This window comes from Athene cunicularia (genome assembly GCF_003259725.1).
Source record: "Athene cunicularia isolate RWA chromosome 5 unlocalized genomic scaffold, athCun1 chr5_part1, whole genome shotgun sequence".
In the NCBI taxonomy this organism is placed as follows: Eukaryota; Metazoa; Chordata; class Aves; order Strigiformes; family Strigidae; genus Athene; species Athene cunicularia.
The window spans coordinates 18,397,281-18,415,126 of record NW_020799101.1 but is presented as its reverse complement, the minus strand read 5'-3'; the positions used below and the strand labels follow the sequence as shown (position 1 = coordinate 18,415,126).

Genomic DNA, 17,846 nt, shown 5'->3' with positions numbered 1-17,846 from the left:
CAAAGACAACTGTCACATGACAAGTCTGAGAATTGTAAGCAATAGGTCTGAAAAAGAGGGGCAGATTGATACTGCTAGCTTGCTTCATTCTAAAAGTATTCACAAGCCAAAGAACAGAGCACAAGTGTATTGTATTTTGTCCAGGCATAGCTCAAAGTAAATAAAATGCAACAGTGTGTAAATCTTAGAAACAAAGGGTACCACAAATTTTCTTTTCTTAAAAAAAAAAGCATTCATACATTCATACCACTTGAAGGGTTTCTGTTAAGTGGTAAGAAACAAGACAAGGTTAAAGGTGTAAATGAAAACAAAAGGAGGAAATGAAAGAGCCTATGTATCCCTTTAAATTCAGATAAAGTTTGAAGCTTTTAAATCATGAAGCATTACACTTTACAAATAAAGAGTCTAACTTTAACTTTCCATAATTCATAATCCATAATTTACAAAACAGGGGGAAAAACCCCCAAACAGTAACTTGCCTAATATTCTGCAGAGCTGTTTGTAGGTTGTATTTTGTCTAACATTAAGAAGCTCAGATATATCAACTTTCATCAATAAAAACCAGGTCTCCTGCATATCTAATACCTCAGATTTTACTAGTAACTGTCGTTTCATACATACAGTAATATATTAATAAGATAAAATGAGAAATGGACCTTCAAGTCCAAGAACATTGTCCTGATCCAATTTATAGAACTATTAAGATTTATTTGAAGTTCATCTATATTTTAAAATTGTATATTTATCTGTTCATCACAGCTGATGATTTTTCATTGTCCAAGGATTTTGCCTATTAGTTGAAGCAAACACACTTTCAGTTAGTATTCTGGACACCCCACTGATATATCAAGTGTCTTGCTGATAGGTACAATGTTATTTCAGCATTTTACTTTCAAGTAGTTTTATAAAGAGGATTTAAGAGCAGTTAAGTTATTGCTCCAGATAAATATCAACAAGATCAATTTTCAATCTTTACAGCTTCATTTTGAATTGAATTCTTGTTAAGAATTATCTGAAAAGCCAGCAAGTATATACATACAATGTACACATTCTGACAAGTGTGTTTGAAGAACACCATAATCCCACATTGATAAATGAACTACCATAGGGTAATAACAGGCCACAGATCAGAATCTTGAATATACAGTGTAGTTCAGAGGAGCTCTGTCCCTCTTCAGACTACCAGAAGTATTTTCTAAGAGATCAGAATGAGAGAACAGTCAGGATGACAGCTACCAGACATCCATTAAAGCACACTAATTTATTGTCCAATTGTAAGTGTGCATTAAAGTTCTAAGAAAACAAATATTAGACATTTTTTAGATGAGTTACCCAAATGTTAATAACACCACATCAATGAAAGATTCTCCACTAAGCAAACCATCCCAGCTTACTCTTTCTATCTCCTGAAGGTACAGAAGAGCAATATCCCCAGCCTTCTCATAGCATGTAACAATTTCTTGCTCACGGTCCACATGGAGGTTGCTAGCAGAAGAAGAAATTGGCAGCTTCTCAAGACAGAGACCTGGGAGATAAAAAAAGAAAAAAAAAAATTCAAACGAAGCATTAAAAACTAATGTCATATAATGCTATGCCTAAATAAAGTCCAGGCTAAGTCCCTTTGGTGAGAAGAAACAAAGAAAAAACAACAAAAAGCCAAAACCAAACCAAACCAAAACAAAACCTTATGAAGGTATGGTCCTCTGATACAGACACTAATAAATATATAAATAATAGTGACTCCTCAATAACTATAAAACCAGAAGCAGCAATGTTTTTAGAGCAATTTTGATTGTCACATTATGACAGTCTACCACAAAAGCTCCTAGGGTCTTTCGATACCAGTTTTAAATGACTGAATACATCTTCACTTTTCCAGAGTGGTCACAGAAACCAAGGCAGGCTGAAGAAGGGCACTCAAGCTAATGCTAAACTTAGTAACTGTGCAAGGCAGAAGCACCTATAAATTCAAATACATTTTCAAAAAAATAAGGGGTTAGGAAGTGTAATTTTTGTATGTAAATTTAGTAAGAGGTAGCTTGCTCTCATCAATGCACAGAAGTCTTTTCCTCTCAGACTTATCCAATACATTATCTGGTGCTTTGAAGGAAAAAGTCTTTAATTGTCTAAAACAAAAATCCAACAACTCTTATAACGCTATCTCCTACACAAGCCACTTCTATTACAGTTATTTACAAAATAATTAGAGGAAACATCTAGAAAGGACCTCAGGAATACTAATCTATTTATCTGACCAAGGAATCAAGCAACCCCAGACTTGTCTAAACTGTTCTGAAAAGCCTCTGACAAGAGGGATGCCTTGGCCTTCCTATACAAATTATTACAGAGCTCAACTATTCTCATAGTTAGTATTTTTTCCTAACAACTAGATCTCTCTCCCTAGATTAATTACTCCTAGTCTTCTTCAAAGAGAGATTATTCCTTTCTTTACAAAATGTTCAATGTTTATCTAGAGAGAGATGCTTGCAACAAAGAATTATGATTTTCACTCATTTCTCTTTTCATGCTTCCTTGAAGTTAATAATTTTTATCTCCTCTGGACCATCTCCAACTGGTTACCTCTATCTTGACTCAGTGTGCCAAAACTAGATACACAGCTCCACATGAGACTCCACTGAGCAAAGATGAAAAACTTCCCATTTTTAATATAGGATACCTTTAAAAAAAAACCCCAAAACACACAAATAAAAAACCAAACCCAAATCAGCAGAACTTTTGTGCTTTCACTTACATATTAGTAAAACATTCTCTTCTGTTTATGATCTGCAACAGATCACCAGATATTTTGCAAGACAACCGCCTCATCAGTTACCCCATTTTATAATTTTTTGAATAATTATTTCAATTTGAAGTGTAGCACTTTCCACATGTTCTTAAGAAATTTATTTCAAGTTATTCTTCCAGCTTGTCAGCAGTAAATGCTGATCCTAAAGTGCCTTCTCATCTGTATAAAAATAATAATAATAAAAATAAAAATAATTAATTTAAAAAAAAAAATCAAGCCATCTTTCTGACTTGAGAGAATGCCTTAAGTCTGTATCAGTTTGTTGGTCAACTTTACCTGCCGATCCACCCTCTCACTATTATAAACAACATATATCCTACAGTTCTATTTACTAGCTATACATCCAGTTAAGGCAAAATTCTGACGTTGGTAATAACCACTCTGCTAAAGGCAAAATAAAATTCAACATACTTTTCAAAAACTATAGAAAAAGGTCAGTTACCCTGCTACTGCAGTAGACTTGAATGAATTCTCTAAGATCTAAATGTAAGGTTCATGCTGGATAGAAAGTTTGCAGTGTCCTACACAAACACCGTCAAACTCAGACTCGGAGGTGACCATAAAATACAATAAACAAGCTGCAATAAAAATGTCAAATGACTGAAAGCACAAGACAGTTGATAAGTGGATCACTTCTCCCCACCCCTTCTCTCCTATGACATGAAGAGCCAGTGCCCCAGAGTAATCCTCCACTACATGAAACATATTACTCAACTGGCTATTTGTAGATTTGACTTGGATTTATTATTTCTATTTTTATACTTTATGCCACAGCTATAATCTTTTTAATCTGAAAAACTCACTCTAAGAACATTCTCTCATTTTAGCTGAGAATTTTCTTTAAGATATTAAAGCACCTCAGTACTCTACCAGAAACTTTAAGTAATTCTAAGTGTTCTTGGATGAAGTATATAACATAATTTCTTAGAGTAACTTTTTTATACGTTAGTCACTATAGTTTTCCAAGATGCTTATTACAACGCAGCAAAGTATATATATATATTTTAAGCATGCAATGCTTTTCAGCACGAAAGTTCATTTGGAGAACTATTCTGAAATGACCACTTAACAGGATGGTTTGGACACTATCTGCTTTGATGACACAAGGAATAGTTACAATTCAATACTGTATTAAAAATGAAATCGTATCAAATAGAAGAAAAACCCTGAATAAACTATGATTTCTGTAACAGGTTAAAATTAGAGTCCCTCCAGACTACTCATTTAATTTTTTTCTTAAATACAGAGGAAATTTAAGAAATAATGTATTAAAGTATATAAAAGTATTATTTCATTTTAAACAGATATAAACAGCAACTTAGCAATAACTACCACATAAGATACTGCCCACTTCATAAGCACACTGAGAAGCGACAAAAAGTTAATTATAATAGGTTTTACTATATTAGGCCCTTGAAAAAAGAACAAACAATTGGTAACATACAGAAATGAGAAACACATGAATTCCAGAGAAATATATATCGCCCTAAATTATCTGCTGAAGACTTCCGCATATATTCAGACAAGTCAGTTCTGTCCTTTGTGCTAGTTTCCACACGTGCCAGGCAGGAATCTCTGCTATTCTTCCTCAAAAGGCAGGAATTTCTTTAACGGTTCATAAACTGCTTTGAAATATTTGAAAAAGAGCTACATGTTACTACTACAAAATATTATTGCATTTGTTAAAGGTCATAGCTGTTGGTTTATTTAACTTCTATTGGTTATTTTGTTTTATTCTGCATTCAAGAATATCGCATCCATTGGTATCACAAGTTGACTTTGATATTCATGGCTTTTAAGTTGAAGCCCTTCCAGTCAAAAATCACCTTCAGCAAAAGCTCCCAACAAACTGGGTCAGTTTTATTTTGGGAAGACACTTATCTCATACATATCTAGTCCTGATATCAAGCAAGATGACTCCTGAGGGAAAAGAAAGTGAGAAGAGGTGAAATGAATACGAGTCTCTACCAGTTAAGCTTACATGTTTTGCAAAGTAACTCTAAAATTGCATATCAAAAGAGCAAAACAGTAACAAACAGTATTTGGACAAGAAAAGAGTATGTCTGATATTTAAATTACATTATAACTAGCAAAGGTTTTCTTTAAATTTTCAAAAACTTTATAAATTATCTGTATTTTGTAAGAGTCAGAAAGCAAACAATAGATAGCTTTATCACTTATTGCAAGTGGCATTCTTGTGAATATGGTCTCAAATCAGTAGCCAAGGTTGTCAAGTGAAGCATTTAATTTTTCACAAATGCAAGAGCAGATCAGCCTCCCACACATGCACACATTGATCACTACCCAAAAAAGAGAACTTCTCATTAAGAGTAAGTAACAAACTAACAGTTTTTAAGAAGCCCCCCTACAATAGATTTGCTTGTTCTTTGATAAGCAACCATTTTTATGTTAAGGACAATGACAGTAATTACTTTTCATTTACAAAAAACTTTTTTTAAAAAAACAAACACACTTATCAGTTCTGTGGTAGAACCGATTAGCTAACACTCCCATTTCATTACACAGAGTAAACCAAAAATTATTATAAGGTCAAAAGGGAATCCACAGCACATCTCAGATCTTTACCAAGTACTCCTACCACACAGACCACTACTGAGACCGTTAAAAAACCCCCACAAAACACAAGACTGAGAAAAGCCTATCACATTTACTACACTATCTGAGGATCTTCCATGATGCCAGACAGTACCATGTCTGCATAAATTTTAGAGACCACAAATAATAATGGACACCATGCTTTATCTACTGTCAAAGCACTGTGGAAAAACAGTGAAAGACTGTTTTATATTTAAGTAAATAAACATGCTTTTGCAAGAGAAAAAGAGTCATATCAATAGATAAAGATTTCAGGGTTTGTTATCTTCCTTCAACGGATACATAAAATCCAAGTATATTTGAGTATACAGCACTTATGCTTTCCTATCTGATATGTAAAGCAACACTGGTGTTTCAAATGCTGTAAACACAAAAAACCCTTTCATCTCCACTAAAGAAACTTCATATTTAACTTATATAGTTAAAACAAAAAATTATATAGACTATGACAAACATTTATTAGTAATTCTGAAAGAGGAACCGAAACAATCTGACTTACTGATACCAAGGAACTCCCATAGTTTATTTCTGAGCTTAGAAAAAACACCAGTAATCTCACTGAAGGGAAGGACTTATTTCTAGAAGTCCTCAAATCAAAGGTTGCGACTTGGTTGCAGAGAATTTTTTTAGAAAGCGAAGCACAAATTTTTTTCCTCTTCAATTCCCTACTGGTATTTGTAAAGTAATTATTATAAAGGAAAGGAGGAAAAGCGAGAATAGAGTAGGGAAATATATTTATAATAAACTACCTCTTACTTTCACAGTTACTGCAGAGACACTGTCTTGAGAAATGCCTATTTCTTCAGACAATCTAAGAAAACACAAACAATTAATTTATCTGATTTTTCAACTAACTTGTACTGCCTGTGCCCCCCATGCCAAGACACTGGGGAAAAAAGGTCTCCAACTGTCAGTATGCAGAATCTCTTCTATGGCTAGTTTCATACCTAATTGACTTTCCAGAAAAGGCATCAGAAGGAAGGACAATACCCCCTTCTCCCAGCATACCTGAATTTAAGGGAAGCTGCTCTGACTAGTGACTCTTTTAAACACAGACTACTTACAGAGAATTAAATTCCATTCTAGATGACACCCAGAGCAACTGAAGCACAACTTTCCAGAGTTGAAGACAACATTTTATCACGTATGCTCACACTGCAATGGGGGTTTTTTTGCAAAATTTTGGCCCAACATTTTCTTCTCCTCACTCTGCCAAAGGAAAGATTCTGAAGAAATTCTGAAGATCTGGAAGAAACTAGGAAGAAGAAAAACTAAAACGCTCAAGTCCTAAAAAAGTCTATTTTAATAAGAAGCATATTATTTTCATTCAGTGTTTGGATTTCAAATACCAGAGCTAAAAGCAGCACTAAAGAAAGCAGAACAAACTCCTGGGTTCCCCCCAGTCCCTGCTCCAGCAGGGCAGAAGTCATAAAAATAGACTGGCGAAAGACAAGCTTTAATGACAAAGTTTGAAGTATCTATGGCAGAGGCTTCCTAGCTGCAGTCTGCAAACTGCTTGCTGACAGGGTTGCAACGTTTGTACAGCAATATAGGAGGAGGGAACTTAAGTTGAGTTCTTGACCCATTGCCTAATGAGGCTAGAGATCCCTGGCATAATAACTAAAACAGCTTTCATTTAAGATTCTTCCATGAAGAGCTGCTTGGTGTCTGCTGACACAGGCTAGCTGTGCACAAGATCTCATTACAATCGTATATGATTAAAGTTAAGTGCAGCATCTTTTGCTAACTGCAGAATAGCTATTCACATGCACCTGACACTTCCACTGAACCTAATGAGTATTTCCATGTTTCTGTAAATAGAACTAATTAATAGACAATCATTTAACTTGGTAAATGCAACATTAAATTTCAATGTGGGTCACCAGCAGTAAAGACAGTCTCACCTTACTTAACATACATCATCTAAATATAAACACAGTTATTTGAACAAGCAATATGAGACATAAAACGGCCTGCAGCAATAAGGCTACAATCCTGTAATGTCTAACTTACAGACAACATCCTCCACATACTTAACAAGAATTTGTTATTGTAATACAACACAGCCATCTTGACAGATACCTGGAGTAGGCTACTAATCTATACACCATAGTAAATATAAACACAATTTCTTTACTAAAATCAGGTTTAAATAATTGCAGACTTAAAGAAATGTCAGATCTGTAAACTGGTATGTTTATCTATAAGCATTTGTAGAAATATTCACAAATTTGTAATGTCATGTATTATAAATTCACCTTTCAATTATGTATTTTGACTTATGCAGCAGCATCAGAATCACATTAGCTAAGATTTCAATAAGCTTATTTCCTAGTTAAATACATACTTACTATTTCAGAGTTACTGACAATCTGCACCTCCCCAAATTAACACCTCGATATCCCACTGTGCATGTATCTCATCTCTGCTTCCATAAGCAAACAAAAATTGCTTACAAACATAGGAGAGATTGCCATGCATAGTATTTGAATAATGCCTATGTGTGCTTTCCAGTATATTACCTCATTCATATACTGTTGAAAACTTGCAGAATCTTAATTGTCCTGTTCCCAGACGCTATATCCCTAGGAGAATATTAGCTTCAGCCATTATTAAAGTGGATTCTAATTATATGCTTCTGTATGGTAACAGCATATACAGAATTTTTTTTCTGGTTGGTCTTCTAAGAGAAAGGAGTAGGAAAAGCTAGAGCTAGCTACACAAACCTAATATGAAAAAGGGAAAAAAAAAAAAATCAGACATATGCATCTTTAACTACTTTATGGATACAAAACTTGTCTTATTTCAGTTCTTCATAAGTTAAGATTTTCCTCAGTCTCAGAATTGAACATTGCAACTAAACTGATCTAGTGAAGAAAGTAAACAAATGGATATTGAAGAGACAAAATTAACCTCTTAGAACAAGGGAACCTTCTCTACTTATTACAAGGTAGTCATTCCTAAGCAGATACTTAAATATCAAGTATGTAATACAGCCAGAAACGTGCAAAACCCTTCTACGTTTTACTCTGAGGCAAGACTTCCCACCACAAACTCAAGACTGTCCTTCCCTCCTCCTGCCTCTGCCTAGCCTTATTTCTTAGCTTTGCTCTTGCTGCATAAGACAGCTCTAATAACTGGTACCGATGTCCAAACTACATTTGTGGCAGAAGGAAAAAAACCCTGCTTTTTACTGTACTGCTTCTTAAAGCTTCATATTGAAGGTATGACTCCCTCCTGTGACCTATTATCTTAAGTGCTACTACAAAAGAAGGAAAGGCAAGAGCTTCAGGGAGCCAGCTCCAGCAACATTCATACACCTACTTTCAGGATAACGCTTTGCCACAACAGAGTCACACAAACCAGCCCATCTCCTCAACAATGTCCTTCTTCTATGCCCATTTTCCCTTTCCTCATCACACCCTCTTGAAATAAGCTGGCACCTCAAAACATAAACATTTCACTTCAGAAAACTGTTTTATCAGATGCTTCTCCTCCACTTTCATGTCAAATGTAATTACAGGCAGATGGGGAAAAACTAACCAACAGATCCAAGTAAGTATTCTCATGTTTTTGCAAATAAAGCGGTCCATTGATCTGAAAAACTCCATCTTTTCATTTCTGTGTTTTATATGACATTTAAAAATTGCTCCACTCAATTTCTTCAAGTCTTTGAATCTAAGAAAATTCTGTATATTCTATGATTATATTAATACTCTCTCACAACACCTTCTACATACACACACAGAGTCATCACTTAGAAGTGCAACATCAAAATCACCTCTTAAACACCAGTCCTAATCTAGAACTCTATTCTATGGGCACACCTTAAAAAAAAAAATAAAAAAAATCTCGGTGTAAGGTCATAAAAGTATGCCCGTCCATAAAGTTAACCGCATAAAAGATGCCTGTCCTCCACTACACTTCCATTTTTAACTTGTCAATTTGTGGAAATGGTGAATAAAGGCAGGAAAATATTAGAATTACACTACATTCAGAGTACTGTGTAGTAATTACTGCCTTGTAACTTTTGCATGTGGGAGATCTTAATAGTGCTGAGTTCTGACCTATGCTAATCAAGTTTCTGAGACTGCCTCATGCATATTCACATGGCTAGTCCACTCTGCTGTTTTAATAGACACAGCAGCAGGTAATTTTTCAGACTGCTCTTGCATCACCTTCTAGTCAAGATAAGGTGTAAGACAGTGGCTTTTGTTGCCAGAAGCCAGAAAGAAACCACGAATCCAAACAACTTGTCCTGTTCCTTAAACTTCTTTCCAAAGCACTTTTTTTTTGCTTGCTATTATGAACAACTGCCTATGTACAGCGGTTCCTTTATCACCCCATTAACAATTTTGAACATTTTTCCTAGGAGGAGCGACAACCAGTAATCACTTTCCAGTACTGCTTGGGCACTGAGGCCCTGTGATTCCCTGCACATCACAGGCTGGCAAAAAGCTGCATGTAAAGGAAATGGAAAAGATTTTAAAGGTAATTTGATACATTTTTTAAAAAAAATTCTGCTGAGATTTACAAGTTGCGTTTTGACAATCTATCAAGAAGCTTTCTTTGGAAGATTTGTAGCAGCAGTTTACTAACTAGACATTTCCAAGAAAATAAGAATTATTTAACCTTCCTTGTTGGGTTTGAGAGCCTTTGAATCCTTTGCTTGACATACTTTCATTCCATTTATGACTCTCACTTATATTTTTCTAAAATACTGTCCTCGACTAAAGCTATAAGCAGCACAGAGACTTAGAAGCATTCTTTTTATTAGAGATATATATGCATTTAATTCATTTATGTAACAAAAAATTTGAGGACCCCCTCTGAGTGCACTACAGGCAGTATATGGCTTTAGTGCTTTCGTTTAATGACAGACTTATTCCAAGTTGAAGACTGCAGGGGTGCAAAGACACTAATTTCATGTTCTGGTCTACTGTAATGAAGACTACTTTAACTTAATGAACATTTTGCAGTGAGGTTTACAAACAACCTTGATGGATAATGCATTCAGACACACCCACTCTGGAGAGTACGAAGAGGCAGTAAGAATTTTCCTCATTTTATTTTTGTCACATCTTACTTTCCAACAACATAAATACATACAGACGTATATTTATGTTGTGCGCATCCACATACAGAAATACACACACTCCCCTCCACAAGTCAAGCAAGTGTTTGGGGATCTCACTTCCCCTGCCATGTTCTGATTCTATTTTCTCTCCCTGCACTTGTCACTACTGCTGTTCCTCTACCCCTTCTTTCTGTAGCCATCAGTAGACAAAACTCCAGCAAAATTTAGCTTGAACCAGACCTTGGACCCATTTTTGCACTTCATTGCATCCATACACACATGCTGAATGTTCTTTTGCTGTGAAGAACAGAATGACATACTTCATATGTTCCACAAGCAAGAGTAATATGGGACATATGGAAAGCAGGTCATTTCTAAGGGATGGCTGTGAACTGTTAACTGCCTAGGGTTACAGCACAACATGCTCATTTAAGTACCCTGTAACAACTGTAGAAGAAACATGTCAACTCAAGCACCCCACACAGTCTATCCCCTCTGAGGTTACAGAATGAAACCTCAGTGTGAGAAGGTAAGCACTTGGAGATGGTGCCATCTTAAATAAGGAAAAAAAAAATTAAGGCAATTAAAACCTACCATAAATTACCATTAGTTACCTGCCCTATGCCTTTGTCAGAGGTAAGTACATCAGTATCAGACCACTAAACAATAGCATACAAGACTGCAACGGGGCAACTAAAATGGCTATCTTTAATTGCCTCTGTGCAGGTTGCTGCTCTGAACAGTGCAGTTGGGCTGATACTTGCAAACAGGCAGCACAGTCTCTCATTGCTTAATAACATGGTGCTGTGTTCATGACTGCCAAAGAAATAAAATCTAAATACTCAGAAGAGTTTTAACTTTATACACTTAGGTTATCTTTGAACTTCCAAGCAGAAATACAAACCCCAGTGAAGCACAAAATCCCTGTAAGAATAACATATATTTAGTTGGGCGATACCTACAAGCCTCAATCACCTGTGAAGAGACTCAGAATTCAGACTGAAAAGTTTTATAGTCCACTCTTGCAAGGAGAAAGAAGACATTTCAGGAGGAATGGGGAAGAGAGTGAGAATTAACTATACCTTACTGGGTAGAAACTTACGCTATTTAGCTGTCAATTACTCTAAACTTATCTAGACATTGAATACTAAATTTAAGACTGGGCTGTGACTTCTACCTCATTCTAGAACACACAGAAGACAATATTCTTGCAACCTGCTACCATGGGAAGAAGGGGTTTTAAATTTTATTAATCTTCCATTCAAACTGGAAACACAGTAGTAAAAAAGATTCTGAACACGAACAGAACAACAAAACCCCAGTAGTTGGCTCAGTTTGCTCAGGTAAACTGCTAGCCAGTCATCCAGTAGAAGTGACCAAACTAATGAAGTCTGATCAAGATTAGATCAGGCTTGATATGACATTTCAATGTTTAAGTATAAAACTTGAAATCAGAAGCAAAAAATCCCCACCATATCTAGACAGAAGACAGAAAGCTGTTTTTCTTCTCTGTCTCTTCTTTTCCAATAAGCTGACCCTAAAAAACATTCCAGGGTAGAAAAGACACACATTTTACTCATTTCTAACAAATTGTTTTTACATTAAGTAAAATTAATAATATTAATCCTTTCTGCAAAATTGATGCCTTTATGTTTCAACTGTTACATATCTTTATGAGGTCAAATAAACCCAATCAGAAGAGTTGAGCTCTGGGAAAAGATTCAATTAAATTACTGGGATTCCTTGGATATGTAAGCAAATTTAGGTACCTGAAGTTGATCAAGTCCAACATTACATTGTCATAGAAAGAACATGACAAATATAACAGACATCCTCATAGATTTAAAAAAAACCAAAAAACACAACCAAAACCAACAAAGCTGAGTGGAGGTCTACCCATACCAGACATTGCCAAAAAAGCCCACATAGATGCTGTATAAGACAACTGGACAAATATAAGTCATATATAAGAACTCCCAATGTACTCCCTTCCCCCTTTTCATCCAAGTATTGCCCAGATTTAGGAAGCATCCTTTTGTCTCTGCTACCAGTTAGTTCTTTTATTTCCTTGACATCTCTACAGAGAATGCTTGTCTAACGTTTACTAGAAGATTGTGTTGGTAGAAAACTGTCACTCTCTTTCAAGACTAATATTGGAAACAATCCTTGACCAGTTGTCAGTGAATGCTATTGAAGTCTCTTATAAATTCTGTTTGCTGACTTTGACACCCCTCTTGCCATAACAAAAAGTACATACAGGCACCAAACCCAAGCTTAAACAGAGTTGCCCAAAGCAAACATTTAGACACAGTAAATTCTAATAAATCTACACTATACAAATTGCCACTTTCCTCAACACGCTGACCCAGCTTATGGTCTACTAAGTAGTTTTCTAAACTGAAGTGGCACTGCCACCTTAAGACACAAGGCCAACATTACAATTTTCACTATACTAGAGTTGTAAAATATATTTTTTAAAAAAATTAACTTAATTTTCTGATTTTTTTTAAAAAGATACTCAGGTTAGAAAAATTCAAAAATAAAACTGCACAAGAATGCTTTAAGTCATTTTATCAGGTTATTGCTATTTTTCTCAATTAAATAGTAATTTTGTTAAATAATTTAGCTCAGGTTGAGCATTTTAACATTCAGTAAAAAGCATCATGGTGAATCAAGGTTCTCCAACTCTGTCCACAGCAACTGCAAAACTGCACTACTTTTGTAACTCTTAACTTTTCAGCAACAGTAATAATACTTCTAGTATTTAGTCACAGTTACTGTAACATTTACATACTGAAGGACTTTTAAATACACATATCAAAAAATTTGATTGGATGACAGCACAGAATATTAATTGAGGTAAAAGTCATCACAACCTAGCACAAACTCTGAACAATTTAAAGGAGCCAAGACATGCTCTTATTTATCTACTGTGGTACTCCACCACTGTGTTGATGATATGCACACTAAAAAAATTCCTTAACTTTGGACAAGATATAAATTAACTTTTTAAAAACTATTTCCACTGGAAAAAACAATCTTACCCTTAGTAGAATATGCTTCAGCAATCATCCGTAGCCTATATGGTGGCACTGCAGCTAGTGGCAAGTCATCAACTCCAACCCTGGCATATGTGTTTAGAGCTTCTTTGTAATCACCTTCCACGTAGTTTAATTTGGCCATAATTAGGTTAGCTTCTTGTAGGAATTCTGGCTAAAAGGAAGATGAATAAGAAAGGGTTTTTTTTTTCCAAAAAATTCACCTAGTTCTTTCTGATCATTATTTAGTCTGTTTTCTATATATATTCACCATAGAAACCTCGGGATATTTCTTGTAACTGAGCAACAAACCAACAAAATTCTGTCTTCATATAGTATTTGGGAAGCTTGCAATAGGGGATGAATCCACAAAACATCACTCCACTAAGCTACAGTTATTTTAATATTCACATATTTTTTTACACATGCACCAGAAATACCTCTCATTCGGAATCCAGCTTTGTCAGGTGACAAAGGCAGTCATTACCACCCCTCCAATTATTTTTTTTCTAACACCACAAGCACAGCTGAAAATAACTTAGCATCAAAACTGTATGTTCCACAGCCTATGTATTTAACTCACACAATTTGAAAGTATCAGTGCAGAAGAAATGTCTTGAAAATAGGATTCATGGAATAATGAAGAAAGAAAAGGAAGATAAATTAACACTTCCACAAATCACAGGAAACAAAATGTTACAGATGCCCGATCTCCCAAAAGATACACACTGAGTACAGAAAAGAGAAGCTCATGTAGTAGCTACAATAGTTAAGTAAAAGAAGGATCAGAATGGCTATCAAAAGGTTATAACAGAACAGGTTTACAAATATTAACCTCACTTTCCACACCTGTAAACATAACTTAAGAAGCCTTTCCTGAATACTTAAGAGATTATTACAGAAAATTGTGAAGTATTTTGCATTTTTAAACACTACAGATAATGTTATAGCTATATACTCCCAAGAAAAACTTCCACAAAACACATTCTAAGTACTTCACTTTAGCATCCCAGAAGTCAATGACAACTTTCTTATTCTTCTAATAAGAGAAGATTTGATAAATTTATCTGAATAAAAATCTATGAAGAAACAAGGAGCCATGAAATAGCATAGTCCTGATGATGTTTTGGGAATAGCAATGATAATAAAACACCACACAAGCACTTTCCACATTTTTCTCCATGATCAGCAGAATACTCCAGTGAATTTCAACTTTTCTAATTCTTGCTCAGACTGACTTACATACCTTTAGGTTTCCCCTGTCAAGCGCTGCCGTGAGATGCTTCCTGACCTCAGTCAGCTTTGGCCGGGGGCCCCGTGGACTACTGGTCTGTTTAAGAGCATTTTCCTTCAAAAATTGTTCTAGTTTGGACTCCCCAAGAAGAAGTTCTGCCATGTCATCTGTAAATAACACCAAACACATTAAATATTTGAAATAATTTTATTTCACTAACATTTCAGTGGAGCCAGCCATCACCTGAATTTTAAATACAGATTAACCAAAACAATGTCAAGTATTCAGATTTAACAGAAGTCGTGTGGTACTTTGTTTTACTTTTCAATTTATGTTTTACCTGCCTGATTCATTGTAGTATCAAGTCTCCTGTGTTCTAAGTGATAATGAATTGGAACATGAACCTGGAGTCAGGGTTTTCCCCTTCCTCCTTAAAAAGCAACACTTGATTCAAAAGCCTCATGTAGTTTTCTGAACATGACAAGATACTTCTGACACTCGCTTTTCAAAAAAAAGTGGGTGTTTCACAAAATTACTATTGTAGTTTCAAATATGAATATTGATATTCGACTAATTTACACAACTAGTTTTGACTTACATGCCCCTCATGATGGCTTTGATCACCATCTGTATTTCAGCTGTAAGAATGCAGACATCACTCAGACCTTGTTAAGGCTCCAGCCATTCCAAGTCTTCAGTATGAAAGTCCATTTCTCATCATTCTCCCCATTCCTTATGAAGTTTACCACCACTTCTCAGACATGAAGGTAGATCATGATAACAGGCTGCCCAGCAAAGCTGCAGCTAAAACGTTTGCCAAAATTCAAGAAATTGGTCACCACTACCTTGCACTTATCCAGGACCACTACATTTATTTTACTGAAACATCTTGAGTAGTTCCTCTAGTAAGAAGAGAGCTGTAAAAGTCATCACCTCACTATCTGGGACTTGAAAAGACCAGATCATGTCTTGCAAGCAATGTTTGAATAACCCAAATTTGAATTAACAATAAATAAACCAGATTTTGATAAAGGAAAAGGTAAATAGCTAACAATCAGAGAAGTGTTCACCGCCCTATAACCTTTAGCAGTGTCCTTAGAGGTTATGAGGAAGAACTGAAAGACCAGGACATGCAGAAGTCAGTGTTACTACTGAGGAAAAGCTTTCCCTCAGGAAGTATAAATGAATCAGCATTATCTCACCTTTTAAGTAAGCAAATTAATTAAGCAAATTTCAGTCTTGTGTCAGTTGGACTTGTATACGACTCACATATACAGTAAGCTATAAGGACCAGTTCTGTCCTGTGATATGTCCTATCAAGTAGAACGACAAAAAACTGTAATTGTTTTTTCCTTAAAACTTCCAGCTAACTGATGATCTTTAAACCACAATTTCTTCAAGAGAGAGTTTAAGAGACCAGACAAATAGCTAAAGCATCAAAGGAGTGCTTTTTTTTTTTTTTCAATTTATGTTTTTTATTTGGTGTTCTGGGAAAGATCCATGCTAATCTGAACATTTATTTGTTCTCAGCTACCATTTACTCACATTTTACTGTTTAAACACTACTGCAAAAGAGAAAGATCTCAGCAGCCAGATGAAGGCAAGCCTCACAACAGATGCATTCTGGTTACCAGCCTGCTCAATATTCTGGCTTTCAGACCACAGCTGTCAAATTCATCTATCTCAAATGTGCAGTAACAGTTCCATTCCTTTGCTTAACAAAGTTTCTTCTGATACTTCAGCTATATTCATCTCATCTCTAGATCAGATAACACAAAATAGTCTGAAGTGTCATTTTCTACATGCAATTTCTTCTTTTAAGAGCACCTTTATGCCTCTTTGCATGTGTTTTGTTTTACCTAAACTATGTACCTTCTGCTCAATTTATCCTCTCAACAACAATCCACTCCGGATACAGCTTTGACATATGCTAGCCAAAAATGTCATTTCCTTGAAAGATAAGGAAGGGCAAAACAAAGTATCTCCCTGGTGCAGCATCTTAGAGACATTTGAAAAAACAGTGACACTCTGCATCTTACAAATACATATAAAAGATGTACAACTCCCAGTGTAAAAAAATTTACTACTGCTCAGTAAAACAGCTGCAGTATAACAATGAAATCTTATTACCAACTAATTGCCAACCAAAAAAATTGCTTTTATTTACCTGTCCAATGCTCATATGGTGAATGGCACAGTTTGACATTAAGTCCATCATACAATTTGCATACCCCTTAACAAAGAAACTGATTGGTTTATAAAGTTTGACTGAAATGTTTTACTCTCAGACACCTGATATACAGTTTAACAAAACAAGAGAAGTTAAACTTAAATTCTGAAAAATATAAAGGCTCAAAGTTTGTACGCTCTAGTATTTTGGATACAGCTTAGGGTACACTGCACTGAAGGTTAGCTATCTCCTTGCACACTGGAAATTGAATGTTTCTGAACAAAACTAGAATGAGAAGGTTCTACAGTAAATAAGAATTATTTTGGTAATTCACAAGAAACCCATTGTTAGCAGCAGTAGGAAATGTGTGAGTTAAAGTGGACTTTAGCACCTGGTCTATCAGGACTGAGCACATTTATGACTTAATATGGCTTGCAGAGTCTTCTCTGTGTTTAGAAAATGAGGAGGAAAAAATATCTTTACTACAACATGAGTTTTACCCATATGTTATATCAAAAAGCAGGGAAAGGGACAGCACCTGGAGGGACCACCACCAGTCTTTGAAATCCTTTGTCCACCACCTCCACTGCTCTACCACACTGTAGCAGCAGCAGCCCCCAGCTCTGACAGTCATAGTCAACTGCACCCCTTTAGGAAAGAGCCCAAGCCAGAGATCCCAGACTACCTCCTGCCCCTAGCCATAAACTGGGACTCTGGCGGGCTCAGAGCCTGCCTGGAGACTGGGCTGAGTTTGGCCAAAGGCAAACAACTACACTTTGCCCTCTGGAGAAGAGCAAGAGGGTCAGGTAGTAACATCCCCTTTTACTGCACCCAGCTCATTGCCCTGGACCACACCAGTTTAATTTGCACAAGTGCCATTTTTAATTTCAAAGGCTCTCAAAACT

General features: G+C 35.7%; 1 protein-coding gene across 3 annotated transcripts in view; it reads right to left on the bottom strand.

Annotated features, from left to right (window-relative positions):
- The window catches only part of TTC7B (tetratricopeptide repeat domain 7B), a 120,688-nt gene extending 105,750 nt beyond the window's left edge, over nucleotides 1–14,938 (bottom strand). For all 3 annotated transcript variants that reach the window (XM_026849657.1, XM_026849658.1, XM_026849659.1), the window contains exons 1-3: nucleotides 14,784–14,938; nucleotides 13,544–13,712; nucleotides 1,395–1,525 (exon numbers count right to left, since the gene is read on the bottom strand). In XM_026849657.1, the coding sequence (XP_026705458.1) occupies nucleotides 1,395–1,525; nucleotides 13,544–13,712; nucleotides 14,784–14,933 (450 nt within the window). In that variant the 5' untranslated portion in view covers nucleotides 14,934–14,938. The remainder of the gene's footprint in view (nucleotides 1–1,394; nucleotides 1,526–13,543; nucleotides 13,713–14,783) is intronic.
- Between the last annotated feature and the right edge of the window lie 2,908 nt (nucleotides 14,939–17,846).